Source organism: Lepidochelys kempii, chromosome 8 (genome assembly GCF_965140285.1).
Source record: "Lepidochelys kempii isolate rLepKem1 chromosome 8, rLepKem1.hap1, whole genome shotgun sequence".
NCBI classification, from domain to species: domain Eukaryota; kingdom Metazoa; phylum Chordata; order Testudines; family Cheloniidae; genus Lepidochelys; species Lepidochelys kempii.
The window spans coordinates 106,276,453-106,290,732 of NC_136387.1; the positions used below are offsets into that span (position 1 = coordinate 106,276,453).

Below are 14,280 nucleotides of genomic sequence, written 5' to 3' on the forward strand. Positions count from 1 at the left end.
CAAGGACGATAAGGCCATTGCGGAGAAACGAAATGAATTCTTTGCATCGGCCTTCATGGCTGAGGATGTGAGGGAAATTCCCAAATCTGACCCATTCTTTTTAGGTGACAAATCTGAGGAACTGTCCTAGATTGAGGTGTCATTAGAGGAGGTTTTGGAACAAATTGACAAACTAAACAGTAATAAGTTATCAGGGCCAGATGGTATCATCCAAGAGTTCTGAATAAACTTGAATGTGAAACTGCAGAGCTACTAATTGTAGTTTGTAACCTATCATTTAAATCAGCTTCTGTACCAAATGCCTGGAGAATAGCTAATGTGACGCCAATTTTTAAAAAGGGCTCCAGAGGTAATCCTGGCAATTACAGGCCGGTAAGCCTGACTTCAGTACCGGGCAAACTGGTTGAAACTATAGTAAAGGACAAAATTATGAGACAGATGGATGAACATAATTTGTTGGGGTAGAGTCAACATGGTTTTTGTAAAGGGAAATCATGCCTCACCAATCTGCTAGAATTCTTTAAGGGGGTCAACAAGCATGTGGACAAGGGGGATCCAGTGGACATAGTGTACTTAGACTTTCAAAAAGCCTTTGACAAGGCCCCTCACTAAAGGCTCTTAAGCAAAGTAAGCTGTCACGGGATAAGAGGGAAGGTCCTCTCATGGATTCCTAACTGGTTAAAAGATAGGAAAGAAAGGGTAGAAATAAACGGATGATACAGAATGGAAAGAGGTAAATAGTGGTGTTCCCCAGGGCTCTGTACTGGGCCCAGTCCTATTCAACATATTCATAAATGATCTGGAAAAAGGGGTAAACAGTGAGGTGGCAAAATTTGCAGATGATACAAAACTACTCAAGATAGTTAAGTCCCAGGCAGACTGCGAAGAGCTACAAAAGGATCTCACAAAACTGGGTGACTGGGCAACAAAATGGCAGATGAAATTCAATGTTGATAAATATAAAGTAATGCACATTGGAAAACATAATCCCAACTATACATATAAAATGATGGGGTCTAAATTAGCTGTTACCACTCAAGAAAGAGATCTTGGGACTGGGAGTCATTGTGGAGAGTTCTCTGAAAACATCCACTCAATGTGCAGCAGTCGTCAAAAAAGGGAACAGAATGTTGGGAATCATTAAGAAAGGGACAGATAATAAGACAGAAAATATCATATTGCCTCTATATCAATCCATGGTTCGCCCACAGCTTGAATACTGCGTGCGGATGTGGTCGGCCCATCTCTAAAAAGATCTATTGGACTTGGAAAACGTTCAAAAAAGGGCAACAAAAATGATTAGGGTTATGGAATGGCTGCCGTATGAGGAGAGATTAATAAGACTGGGACTTTTCAGTTTGGAAAAGAGACGACTAAGGTGGGATATAATAGAGATCTATAAAATCATGACGGATGTGGAGAAAGTAAATACGTATTATTTACTCCTTCTCATAACACAAGAACTAGGGGTCACCAAATAAAATGAATAGGCAGCAGATTTAAAACAAACAAAAGGAAGTATTTTTTCACAGAACGTACAGTCAACCTGTGCAACTCTTTGCCAGAGGATGATGTGAAGGCCAAGACTACTACAGTGTTCAAAAAAGAACTAGATAAGTTCATGGAGGATAGGTCCATCAATAGCTATTAGCCAGGTTGGGGGGGGATGGTGTCCCTAGCCTCTGTTTGCCAGAAGCTGGGAATGGGCGACAGGGGATGGATCACTCGATGATTCCCTGTTCTGTTCATTCCCTCTGGGGCACCTGGCATTGGCCACTGTCAGCAGACAGGATACTGGGCTAGATGGACCTTTGACCTGACCCAGTCTGGCCATTCTTATGGGTACTTATTTTTGTTAAACACTAACACTTTACGCGATGGTTGTGTGCTGCGGCTCTGAGAATGAAGCAGTTCCGCAGTGTACAACCCAGAACACACACACACGGTGGAGGTCAGAAAAATCAAGCAATGTTAATATAGCACTACGATTGGCTCACAAAGAGATGCTGCCTGCCTGTCCGTTTAGTGCAGTGCTGAATTTAAACAATCAATCCTCCACAGGTAAAGATAAGGTAAAAAGGCAAACATGGAGCAAAAACCACAAATCTATGCCCGAATACCAACAGGAAAGCAGAGCTTAGAACTTTCCAAGGAAAGTAAAGACAGGCACAAAGAGGATGCATTGTGCTGCAAATATTGCAGCACTGAGGTCAGTGGTCATGCTGACAGGATAAAGGAGCATGTCAAAGTCAAAAGCAAGCAACACAAGAAGCTTAAAGAAGAAAGCGAGCTTCAGGACAAACAGTCAATATCAGGAGCTTTCACCAGGGCTTTAACAAAAGGGAGGACACAGCACGATTGTGTCAATGAATCTGTACGTGCTCTTTGTTTCACCCAACGACCGCTGTTAATTGCAGAGGAGCCTATTGATGACTTTATACGACAATCCTGTCCAGCTACAAAACCCTTCCTAACGCAGACAACCTCACTCGTAAGTATCTGAAAGAAAACGGCAACGCGGTAGCACCTAAACCAATGGAACGACTTGATGGAAATGTGCTGCCTAGTCTGATTTTTGACAAGTCTCCTTGATGCTTTGGACCGTCCGATTCTTTGGCCTTTTGTTTTCAGGTTTTGATTTCAAAGCGAATAAACCCGCATTGTTTTGTGCCGACGTGACATTCATCCCCTCTGCTGACAGCCGTTTTGTCGATGCAGCAATAACTGGCATGTTTGAGATGCACCAACTAACTTGGGAAAACGTGGCCACAACTAACGCAGATTCTGCTTCCTGCATAGCTAAGCTGGCACAGAGATTAAACTCCATCAGAAACCAGAGCTGCTATGTATTACCTGTCTTCTCATCTGATTAACATTGCGCCGTCAGCAGCAACTGCTACGGAGGAAATGAAAGACGTGAAATCTTGCATCTCTGGATTTGGGGCCGTTTTCAAGCATGCGAACAGGCTGAAGGCTGTGTTTTACACAGTGTGAGACGAGCGCAAAGCCGACTGCTGTTTACCCACCATGGTTGGGCCACATCAGTAGATGAGCTTGTACTTCACTGCCTGCTGTGTAAATCATGTGTAGAGTGTGCCACTACATCTCCTAGATCAGCCCAAGTTTGTTGGTTCTAAAGAAAAACTCTGAAGAGACAGGCAGATAACCAGGGTGACTGTGAGATTCTGCGCACCAGGGTAATGGTCGCTGTTGAAAACTTGCAATCACTGTGCGACACACAGAAAACACCGGAGTTTTCTCTGACTACTGCCAACACGTTTGCCAATACAGACGTTTACCGGATCATGCTAACCGAAGTCTCAATTGAATTAAGCACAAAAGCTGAAGGAGAAAGATACAGCGAGAAAACACAGCTGTTTCTAGAAATCCTTCTGACCCCGGAACATGAGAAAACAAAAAATTATTTAAAACCTTTGACACAACACCCAGGGAGAAATGGGAGATGACCGTGGCCCGTAATCTGAACCTCAAAGTGTTTGGTGCCAAAGGTTCTTTTTGCAATGTCATTCAGGTGTTGCACCCCTTCCTCCAGGTGAATTTTACAGCAGACTATGATCGTTATGCCAGAGTGTTTCAACCATTTACCACTAAAGAGGAAATTTTAAATCTGAAAGGGGAATTTACTACTCACGTGAACTTGCCCACCCCTGACAACCCAAAACTGGATGTGCTGGCTTTGTGGAACAGTCATCCAGACACACTTCCCAAAGTCACCAAAGTGGCATGGAGGGAGTGCACCCCCTGGTTCTACCGATGCAGAGTGCTTATTTTCAAAGTGGGACTACCTCCAAGACAGCAAGAGGCTCAACATGAGTGAGGAGACTTTTGAAGACCATTACCTGAGCGTACACAAACCAGGATTTCTGGACAAGCTACTAGGTCTGAGAGACAAAATACACCTTTAAACATTTTAAAAAAAAAAATCTTAAATTATAGTCGTAAAATGTGGATATTATAAAAGTCCCCCCCCCCCGATTTTTTTATTTGTAACCCAATTTCATCCTAGTTTTAATGTTTGGAAAATAAATACTGAAAAGTTCCCAGATATTTGTAAAAAAAATAAAATAAAAATAAAAACTGAAAACACGGAACACTAACTGTACCACACCCAACGAAAACCCCAGTGGAAACTTCAGGTAGGTGGAACGTAATTATTTGTGTTGGAATTTGGCAAGGAAACTGCAGCCAACACCCAAAATTTGCCACATGATCCAGGGTGACAAGGGTAAAGACCTTATCTTTAAGTATCATTCAAGACATGAGCCCTCTTGCTACACAGCAGCCCCGAGATCCATGATGGGGCTCTGAGCCAGTGCTGACGCAGAGGGAACAACGCTGCCCCCTACTGAATCACCCACAGCACTCCCTGGAGCACCAAGGCTGTACTGCCAAGCTCTGATCCCATTCCAAACCCACTGAGCTCGAAGGATCAGGTGAGACTGCAGCCTGAGGTCACAGGCCAGACTGCAATTGAAAATGCTACTGCCCAATATAGCGTGAGTCCCTGCTTCTCAGGCTCTCATCTGAGACACTGTGCAGAGGGTAGCTCCCTGCTGCGTAATGACAGCCAGCCTGTCCACTTCCCCCATCCCCACATGCTCCCACTTACTTTATTGAACCTGGCGAAGGGGTAATCCTTTCCCTCCTCTGCGGCCCTCCTCCAGTGGTAGAACATGGCCCCGTCTTTCCTCGCGGGGTTGGTGAAAGGCATCCACTTCCAGGGCCGCACTTTCTTGGAGCCCAGCTTCGCCTTGACTGTGCGGTAGCCCTGCGTCGTGTCGCTGGGCAGCAGAGGAGGCGCATCCCTGCAGAGGAGAGAAGGCCCAGCTGAGAGAAGCAGCAGTCTGCACTGCACTCCTCTGGAGAGTCTTTGCCATGGATCCTGGCAACGTGGTAGGTAGTGCAGGAGACCTGGGTTCAAGCCCCATTCCTGGTTTTGCACCCCCCAGGACGCAGACACCACATAGCTCCGGGGTGACATTCTGGCTTTGGGTCACGCAACAGCATCCACCCCACAATCGCCCTGAATCAACTCAAGCTCACCACTGAGAGCTCCAAAGGGGAGTCAAAGCCACCGTGGTATAAAGAATGATGAGGGTGCAGAGCCTGCTAGCAAGGTGAGATTCATTGTGTGTCAATGGAAAGTCACATGCCTGGACCTGGAGATGGAACAAACAGCATGAAGGCGTTTGAAAGGAAGAGCTGTCTGGAAAGAAGACAGTGCTAGAGACCTCTGGGCCGATAGCACAGTCCATAGCAAATGCCATATTTGGGGTTAGGAAGGAATTTTCCCCCTGGTCACACTGGAAGAAACCCTGAGGGGGTTTCGCCTTCCTCTGCAGCATGGAGCATGGGTCACTTACAGGTTTAAACGAGTGTAAATGGGGGATTCTTCATAAACTTGAAGTCTTTAGATCATGAATTGAGGATGTCAGTAACTTAGCCAAAAGTTAAGGGTCTGTTACAGGGTAAGGTTCTGTGCAGTGAGCAATGTGCAGGAGGTCAGGCTAGATCATGATGGTCCCTTCTGATCTTAAAGTCTATGAGGTTGCAGCATAACACTTGCGGAAACAAAAGCTGGTGTTGCTCCCGGTGGCACACACAGGGGAATTAGATACAAAAGGGCATATATGCTGCCCCAGGTGATGTAGCTCTGGAGTGACTGCACTTTTCTCATCACATGCACAGAGCAGAGCCTCCCCATTCTGGAATGAGAAAGAAAATATAAACAAGAGAAACAAAAATGATAAAAAGCCTGGAGGAGATGAGACTGAAGGTGCTAAATTTTAGGGGCTGGATTGTCAAAGATTCCAAGTGTGACTAGGCCAGGCACTGACAGACTGGAGCCATTGGTGGGTGCCAGTTCTCCCATGAAACTGTGCAGAACACTAACCAGAGACACTTACTTTTTATCGGAGTAGAGAAGCGCATAAACCTCTCGGTGCATCCCCTCCGGCCTCTTAAATGTCAGCGTCTCAGATGATTTCTTGGATTTTTTCTGAAACAGAAGATTTTGGTTATAGATTGAGAGTTTAAGGCAGAAGAGACCATTAGATCACACAGACTGACTTCTTCTATATATCACCGGCTATTATATTTCACCCAGTTATCCCTGTATGGAGCCCAATAACTTGTGTTTGGCTTTCAGAAAGGTATCCCGTCTTGATCTGAAAGCATCAGGAGATGGGAAATCCACCACTTCCCTTGGTAGTTTGTTCCAGTGGTTTAATCACGCTCACTGTTAAAAACGTGTGCCTTACTTCTCACTGACTTTGTCTGGCTTCCACTTCCAGCCATTGGTCCTTGTTCTGCCTTTCTCTGCTAGATTAAAGAGCCTTTTACTATCCGGAATTTTCTCCCCAGGAAGGTGCTTATACACTGTAATCATGTCACCTCTCAGTCTTCTTCTTCATAAACTAAACAGACTGAGCTCTTAAAGTCTCTCACAGTAAGGCATTTTCTCCAGCCCTCAAATAATTTCTGTTGCTCTTTTCTGCACCCTCTCCAGTTTTTCAACATCTTTTTTAAAATGTGGACACTAGAACTGGATCCAGTATTCCCGTATCGATCTCACCACTGCCATCTACAGAGATAAAGTCACCTCCCTACTCCTCCAGCTAGCACTTTTTGAATATTGGGACATTAGAGCTCTTCTACTCTTCTGGCGTTATCCCAGTATTCCAAGAGTTATAAAAATGAACATGAGTGAGCGAGAGATCTCCTCAAGACAACTCTTTTAGGACTCTTGGTTGCAAAATATCCAGGCGTCTTGATTTTTAAGTATTTATTTCTAGGAGATATTGTTTAACACCCTCCTTAGTTACTAAGGTACTGGAAACTACTTCATTGTCATGCATCTTTCCAAACACAGAACAGAAATATTTATTGGACACTTCTACCTTTTCTGCATCATTAACAGTTTTACATCTCCACCTAGTAATGGGCCTATACCATTCTTGGAATTTCTTTTGTTACTAATATACTTTAAAAACTCTTTATTTTCCTTAGCCCTGCCAGCTGTGGAGTGTTGCTTCCCCACGACTGCTGCCTTCACTCTGTCACGGAGCTAGGACGGGATTTTAATCAGTTGTCCTCTTTCTTGATTGTGGCTTTTTGGCCATCTAATATACTTCTTTTAAAACTCCCAATTTTCATTTACATTTTTCTGTCTACATATTTCCTCTGAATCAATTTTTCTCATATTTTTCCTCAGCTTTGGGAAATTAACCCTTTGAAAGCACCAAGTGTACACATTACTGGTTGGTGCTGTCCTCTATTTGCTCATATTGAATGTAATCATGTCATGATCATTGGTCCCTAGGCAAACACCAACTTCCAGCCCACTGATAAATTCATCTTTATCTGTCATAATGATGTCTAACATAGAGTTACCTCAAGTTACTTTCGCATTAGAAAATGATCATCTAGAATTTCTGGGAAAACTAGTGGTGTTTTATTACTGGCTGCGTAAGAACTCTAAAGCGTCTCCCCCAAACTGAAGTCCCCCATAACACTATTTATCTTTCCACACATTACAGATGGGTGTTTAAGGGTTAACTCATCCTGGTCTCTGGTTTCCACTGGTGGCACATAACAGATCCACACCAATACACTGTCCCTGGCTTTGTTAGTTAGCACAGTGATCCTTATGCATTCAAGATCCTGTGGGTCTGAGTTATCAATAACTTTCAAACAAGTAATGGCGTCTTTAAGGCAGAGTGCCACCCCACAACTCTTTTATCCACTCTGTCCTTCATGCACAGGTCACAGCTAGTGATTTTAACACTCCAATCATGCACATTCTCTCACCGGTTTTCAGTACTACCAGTTATACTAGTCTTTGCACTGATGACAAGGCAGCCCCAGGGAGCTGCACTTCTGTGTGGAGACAGACATTTCAATGGAGAGGAAACAGTGGCTGGGGAGTGCTTTGAGTGTGATGGCATTCTATTATTATATAGTTTCATCTCTAATTGCGCAGTCTGAGACCTATGCTACAGTCTTGGTTCTCTTGGATCTGGAGTTCCTGTCCATCTCTCAGGTTTATATTGTCCCATCCCCATAGCATCTAAGCACAACAATGCCCCTGTGAAGTATGGAAGAAATATTATACTCATTTAACAGGTGGGAAACTGGGGTACAGCGCAAATACAGATAAGGCCTAAATGACTTGCCCGAGGTCACACACAGATCCTGTGGTCAAGACAGAGACATAGCTCGGGGTCTCCCAAGTCCCATTTTCAACGCCTTAACCTCAAAGCCATCCCTTCTTGAGTTTGCCAGACATTTGGCATTTGACTGTTTAGATTTCTGACAAAATGTTTGGATTCTGTGAACACAACCCTCCAGAAAACAAGGAGATGGGTAACTGAAGATACAGGGAAGCCAGGAAATGGACGTACATGTAAGATGCCATATACTCCATGGAAATGCCCCAAGTCAACAACTATAATAGTAAGAAATATTTGTTTTCCTCCAGTCTCTTTCAGTTATAGTCATTTGAGATGACACTTGTGAGAACAGTAGGTAAAAAGTTTTCAGACACAAGTGTGATTTTCAAGTTGGTGTCTAGGGCAAAGATTTCAGGCCCATAACCCGGTACCTTATCAGAATTGATGATGTCCTTCTTATTGATGGTTCCCGTGTTCTCTGACTCCACACCCCCCAGCTCCAGAATATCCCGCACATCTGCGCCCGTTGCCATCTTGCTCTCTGGGGGCAGAAACACAGCTGTCAAAACAAGAGCCCTATGAACAGGCATCCACAGGGCATACATGAAGATTATCCTCTGAAAAATGAATCACTTTGCTCATCCCTCTCCAGTGTCCAGCAGCCCTTGCCCGTCCTCCCCACAGGGCAAACAGACCAAGTCATTCATCCTCGTTCAGCAGACATTTTATTTGATTCTAAAATGGACTTTGTTCTTCAAATGCTTAGCAATAGAAAATGAGGGGTACCAGTGAGGGGTACCTGTTCCTGGAAGAGAACAGAGACATCACCATACTGGCTCACACCAAGGTATTTCTAGCCCACTAACCTGTCTCTAAAAATGGCCAGCACTAGATGCTTCAGATATCTTTAAAATGACCAAATTATTTTGACACGGAGGACAGAGGTCAAGTCTAAAACTACTGACAAGCTGAGGGAAAAAATGACTTTTCCAACATAAAATAATGCAAAATTTACCAAATATTTTCAACTTTATATGTACTGCACCAACAGAGATGCAGCCACCTCTGGGGTGGCACCCACTGTCACACAATGAAGAAGGGGACATTTCTAGCCAAATGCTCTCTCGCTATCATGACAGTGACCCCACTGGATCTTTAGTGCCCACAAAGAGCAGAGAAGACCGGCATTTGTAAGGTCTTATCCAAAGCTCCACACACAATAAAGTGCCTGGAATTCTACTTATTTATTAAAAAGAAAAGGAGGACTTGTGGCACCTTAGAGACTAACCAATTTATTTGAGCATGAGCTTTCGTGAGCTACAGCTCACTTCATCAGATGCATGCCGTGGAAACTGTAGCAGACTTTATACACAGAGAATATGAAAAACTACCTCCTCCCACCCCACTGTCCAGCTGGTAATAGCTTATCTAAAGTGATCATCAGGTGGGCCATTTCCAGCACAAATCCAGGTTTTCTCACCCTCCACCCCCCCACACAGATTCACTCTCCTGCTGGTGATAGCCCATCCAAAGTGACAACTCTTTACACAATGTGCATGATAATAAAGTTGGGCCATTTCCTGCACAAATCCAGGTTCTCTCACCCCCTCACCCCCCTCCCAAAAACCACACACACAAACTCACTATCCCAGCAGCCCTTCCCCCCAGGACCCCGACCCCATCCTCAGACCCCCCCAGCCCTTCCCCCCAGGACCCCATCCTCAGACCCCCCCCAGCCCTTCCCCCCAGGACCCTGACCGCATCCTCAGACCCCCCAGCCCTTCCCCCCAGGACCCCGACCCCATCCTCAGACCCCCCCAGCCCTTCCCCCCAGGACCCCGACCCCATCCTCAGACCCCCCCAGCCCTTCCCCCCAGGACCCCGACCCCATCCTCAGACCCCCCCAGCCCATTCCCCCAGGACCCGACCCCATCCTCAGACCCCCCCCAGCCCTTCCCCCCAGGACCCTGACCCCATCCTCAGACCCCCCAGCCATTCCCCCCAGGACCCTGACCCCATCCTCAGACCCCCCCAGCCATTCCCCCCAGGACCCTGACCCCATCCTCAGACCCCCCCAGCCATTCCCCCCAGGACCCTGACCCCATCCTCAGACCCCCCCCAGCCATTCCCCCCAGGACCCTGACCCCATCCTCAGACCCCCCCAGCCCCACCCCCCAGGACCCCGACCCCATCCTCAGACCCCCCCCAGCCCTTCCCCCCAGGACCCGACCCCATCCTCAGACCCCCCCAGCCCTTCCCCCCAGGACCCCAACCCCATCCTCAGACCCCCCCAGCCCTTCCCCCCAGGACCCCGACCCCATCCTCAGACCCCCCAGCCCTTCCCCCCAGGACCCCGACCCCATCCTCAGACCCCCCCCAGCCCATCCCCCCAGGACCCCGACCCCATCCTCAGACCCCCCGAGCCCCACCCCCCAGGACCCCGACCCCGTCCTCAGACCCCCCCCCAACCGCACCCCCCAGGACCCCGACCCCATCCTCAGACCCCCCCAGCCCTTCCCCCCAGGACCCCGACCCCATCCTCAGACCCCCGCAGCCCATCCCCCCAGGACCCCATCCTCAGACCCCCCCAACCTCAGCCCCAGGACCCCGACCCCGTCCTCAGACCCCCCCCCAACCGCACCCCCCAGGACCCGACCCCATCCTCAGACCCCCCCAGTCATTCCCCCCAGGACCCGACCCCATCCTCAGATCCCCCGAGCCCCACCCCCCAGGACCCCGACCCCGTCCTCAGACCCCCCCCCAACCGCACCCCCCAGGACCCCGACCCCATCCTCAGACCCCCCCACCTGGGCCGGTGCTACCCGCGGCAGCGGAGCCGAGGCTGGTGTCACAACGAACCGGGTCCGACCAGAGGCACTTCCGGTCTCCGCCGCCACGAAGCGGAAGTGCCCGGACTGTGAGCGGGACGGAACGCGGCGCCCGCCCGCTTCGGAGCCTGGGCCGGGGGCGGGGCACGGCGGGGGGGGCTGTCCCGGGGGCGGGCACGGCGGGGGGGGCAGTCCTGGGGGCGGGGCACGGCGGGGGCGGGGCAGTCCCGGGGGCGGGGCACGGCGGGGGGGGGCAGTCCTGGGGGCGGAGCACGGCGGGGGCGGGGCAGTCCCGGGGGCGGGGCACGGCGGGGGGGGCAGTTCCGGGGCGGGGGCGGGGCAGTCCCGGGGGCGGAGCACGGCGGGGGGGGGCAGTCCCGGGGGCGGGGCACGGCGGGGGCGGGGCAGTCCCGGGGGCGGAGCACGGCGGGGGGGCTGTCCCGGGGGCGGGGCAGTCCCGGGGGCGGAGCACGGCGGGGGCGGGGCAGTCCCGGGGGCGGAGCACGGCGGGGGGGCTGTCCCGGGGGCGGGGCACGGCGGGGGGGGCAGTCCCGGGGGCGGGGCACGGCGGGGGGGGGCTGTCCCGGGGGCGGGGCACGGCGGGGGGGGCTGTCCCGGGGGCGGAGCACGGCGGGGGGGGGGCAGTCCCGGGGGCGGAGCACGGCGGGGGGGGCTGTCTCGGGGGCGGAGCACGGAGGGGGAGCTGTCCCGGGGGCGGGGCAGTCCCGGGGGCGGGGCAGTTCCAGGGGCGGAGCACGGAGGGGGGGCTGTCCCGGGGGCGGGGCAGTCCCGGGGGCGGGGCACGGCGGGGGGGCAGTCCCGGGGGCGGGGGGGGGCAGTCCGAGGCCCCGGGGCGGGGGCGGGAGGGGCAGTCCCGGGGGCGGAGCAGTCCCGGGGCGGGGGCGGGAGGGGCTGTCCCGGGGGCGGAGCACGGCGGGGGGGGGCTGTCCCGGGGGCGGAGCACGGCGGGGGCGGGGCAGTCCCGGGGCGGGGGGGGGCAGTCCCGGGGGCGGAGCACGGCGGGGTGGGGGGCAGTCCCGGGGGCGGAGCACGGCGGGGGTGGGGCTGTCCCGGGGTGCGGAGCACGGCGGGGTGGGGGGCAGTCCTGGGGGCGGAGCACGGCGGGGGGGGGCTGTCCCGGGGGCGGAGCACGGCGGGGGGGGAGCACGGCGGGGTGGGGGGCAGTCCTGGGGGCGGAGCACGGCGGGGGGGGGCTGTCCCGGGGGCGGAGCACGGCGGGGGGGAGCACGGCGGGGGGGGGGGCTGTCTCGGGGGCGGAGCACGGCGGGGGGGAGCACGGCGGGGGGGGGGCTGTCTCGGGGGCGGAGCACGGCGGGGGGGGCAGTCCCGGGGGCGGAGCACGGCGGGGGGGCTGTCCCGGGGGCGGGGCACGGCGGGAGGGGCAGTCCCGGGGGCGGAGCACGGCGGGGGGGGCAGTCCCGGGGGCGGAGCACGGCGGGGGGGGGCAGTCCCGGGGGCGGGGCACGGCGGGGGGGGGGCTGTCCCGGGGGCGGGGCACGGCGGGGGGGGGGGCAGTCCGAGGCCCCGGGGCGGGCCGGTCCCGGGGCTGCCGTTGGGGTCACGTTCCCGCCGGGACGGGCCCGACGTTGCGGGGACTCGAGAGCCGGGTCCTGCGAGCTCGGGGCCCGGCCTCAGGGAGGGGCCGGCCCCGCTGCGGCACGGGAGCCCCCCGAGCAGCCGGGCCCCCCACCCCCGCCGCCGGGCCTCCAGCCCCGGGCACGCTCCGGCCTCTGCAGGAGCCGGGGGCGCTGGGGTCGGCGGCCGCCCGCCCCCGTCAGGGCTGCAGGCGGTGGCCGAGGCCCGGAGGTGGGAGCCCGGGGCACCCTGGAGACTCACGGATTTATTCGGGCAGGAGATTCCGGGGCAGCAGCGACCGGGTCGTAGCGGGGTCTGGAGCCGGGGTCCGGGCCGCTGGAAGCGCCGCCCCGAGGGGAGCAGCCGCAGCCCTAGCCCTGCGGTGGAGCCCGGGACGGGGGGGTCCTCGGGGCCGGGTCCCCGCATCCCTGGCACCGGGACTGACCGCCAGGGGCGCCCTGGCCCTTCCCCCCCTCGGCCCAGTGGGCGCTGCTTCTCAGGGGGAGCCCCTCGCACACACTGCTCCCCGGGCCCACCCCTGCTGCCCCCCTGCCTGTGTACCACTCCTCCCTGCTTCCCATCACCCCCCTCCACACCCCTGAGCCCCCCAGTCCCGCCCGCCGCACACCCGTCTCAGCTCCCCCATGGCCAAGCGCAGCAGAAGGAGTTAAGGGAACTAGCCTGGGCTTAAATGTTCATGGAGTATTTCCTGGAGCCCCCATGGCTATCTCCTCTCCCCCCCCCAATGCTATAAAAGCCCCAGGGGGGTTGAAAATATTTCCCGGGGCTCCATTCCAGACAGCTCTGGCAGAATTTAAGCCCTGGAACTCGCCCTGTAGGAAGCCACATGAGGTTGTTTCTTTAGCACCATTCACTGATTTCCGTGGTTTAGAAATAGTGGCCACATCATCAGAGGCTCGGGTCTGCAGGGGGCACGGGGAAATGTGACCCTTGGGCGTTACCTCGCTTCATGCTGCTGTCTGCCTGGCCTTCGCATCACTCACCAGGGCACGCCACGGCCAGCGCCATGTGTGAGAGAGGCCCTCTCTTTGGTCAGGTCTTTGTGTAGTTAGACCAGTAGATTATATCAGCAAAGCGCTCCTAGTGTGGACGCAGCTTTTACCAACAAAAGTGTGCTTTGGGTGGGATAGCTTATTCCAGACCCACCTGCAGCATGGTCCACACTTAGAAGTTTTGCCAACATAACTGTCAGGGGGGAATCAAACCCTTACCTGATTTTAGCTATGCTTGCAAAAGCCCTAGTGTAGGTGCAGTTATACTGGGTGGGGGGATCCTTTTGTAGGTATGGGTTGTTTCATTTGAGGAACTGGTAAAAGCACAGTTTGGGGCCAGTGTAAGTTTTGTCCACACTAGGGGCTATTGCCAGCGTAGGTCTGTCAGTCACAAATCACACCCCTGACCAACATAGCTATGAAGGCAAAAGCTTGTCATGAAGGGACCAAACTCTCTTCATTCTGATGGGGGAAGACACAGATACAGCTAGGAGGAATTAGAGGGGGAATGAAGGCAGCTGTGTATGTGTGTGTGTGTGTGTGTGTATATATATATATATATATATATATATATACACAAACGGAGAAAAGGGGAAGTTGATAGTAATTAATATAAACCAGAAACTAGGAATTTCAGAAAATTGATAAGGG

At 53.1% G+C, this 14,280-nt stretch overlaps 1 protein-coding gene across 4 annotated transcripts in view; it reads right to left on the bottom strand.

The window, feature by feature from the left end:
• Positions 1 to 13,051, bottom strand: part of DMAP1 (DNA methyltransferase 1 associated protein 1) — a 49,705-nt gene extending 36,654 nt beyond the window's left edge. For 2 of the 4 annotated variants that reach the window (XM_073357952.2, XM_073357958.2), the window contains exons 1-4: positions 11,000 to 11,103; positions 8,624 to 8,733; positions 5,928 to 6,019; positions 4,631 to 4,826 (exon numbers count right to left, since the gene is read on the bottom strand). In XM_073357952.2, coding sequence (XP_073214053.1) covers positions 4,631 to 4,826; positions 5,928 to 6,019; positions 8,624 to 8,725 — 390 coding nt within the window. In that variant the 5' untranslated portion in view covers positions 8,726 to 8,733; positions 11,000 to 11,103. Of the gene's footprint in view, positions 1 to 4,630; positions 4,827 to 5,927; positions 6,020 to 8,623; positions 8,734 to 10,999; positions 11,104 to 12,877 lie in introns of those variants that run through there. The other 2 variants (XM_073357953.2, XM_073357956.2) reach the window with 2 other exon arrangements.
• Positions 13,052 to 14,280: the final 1,229 nt, after the last annotated feature.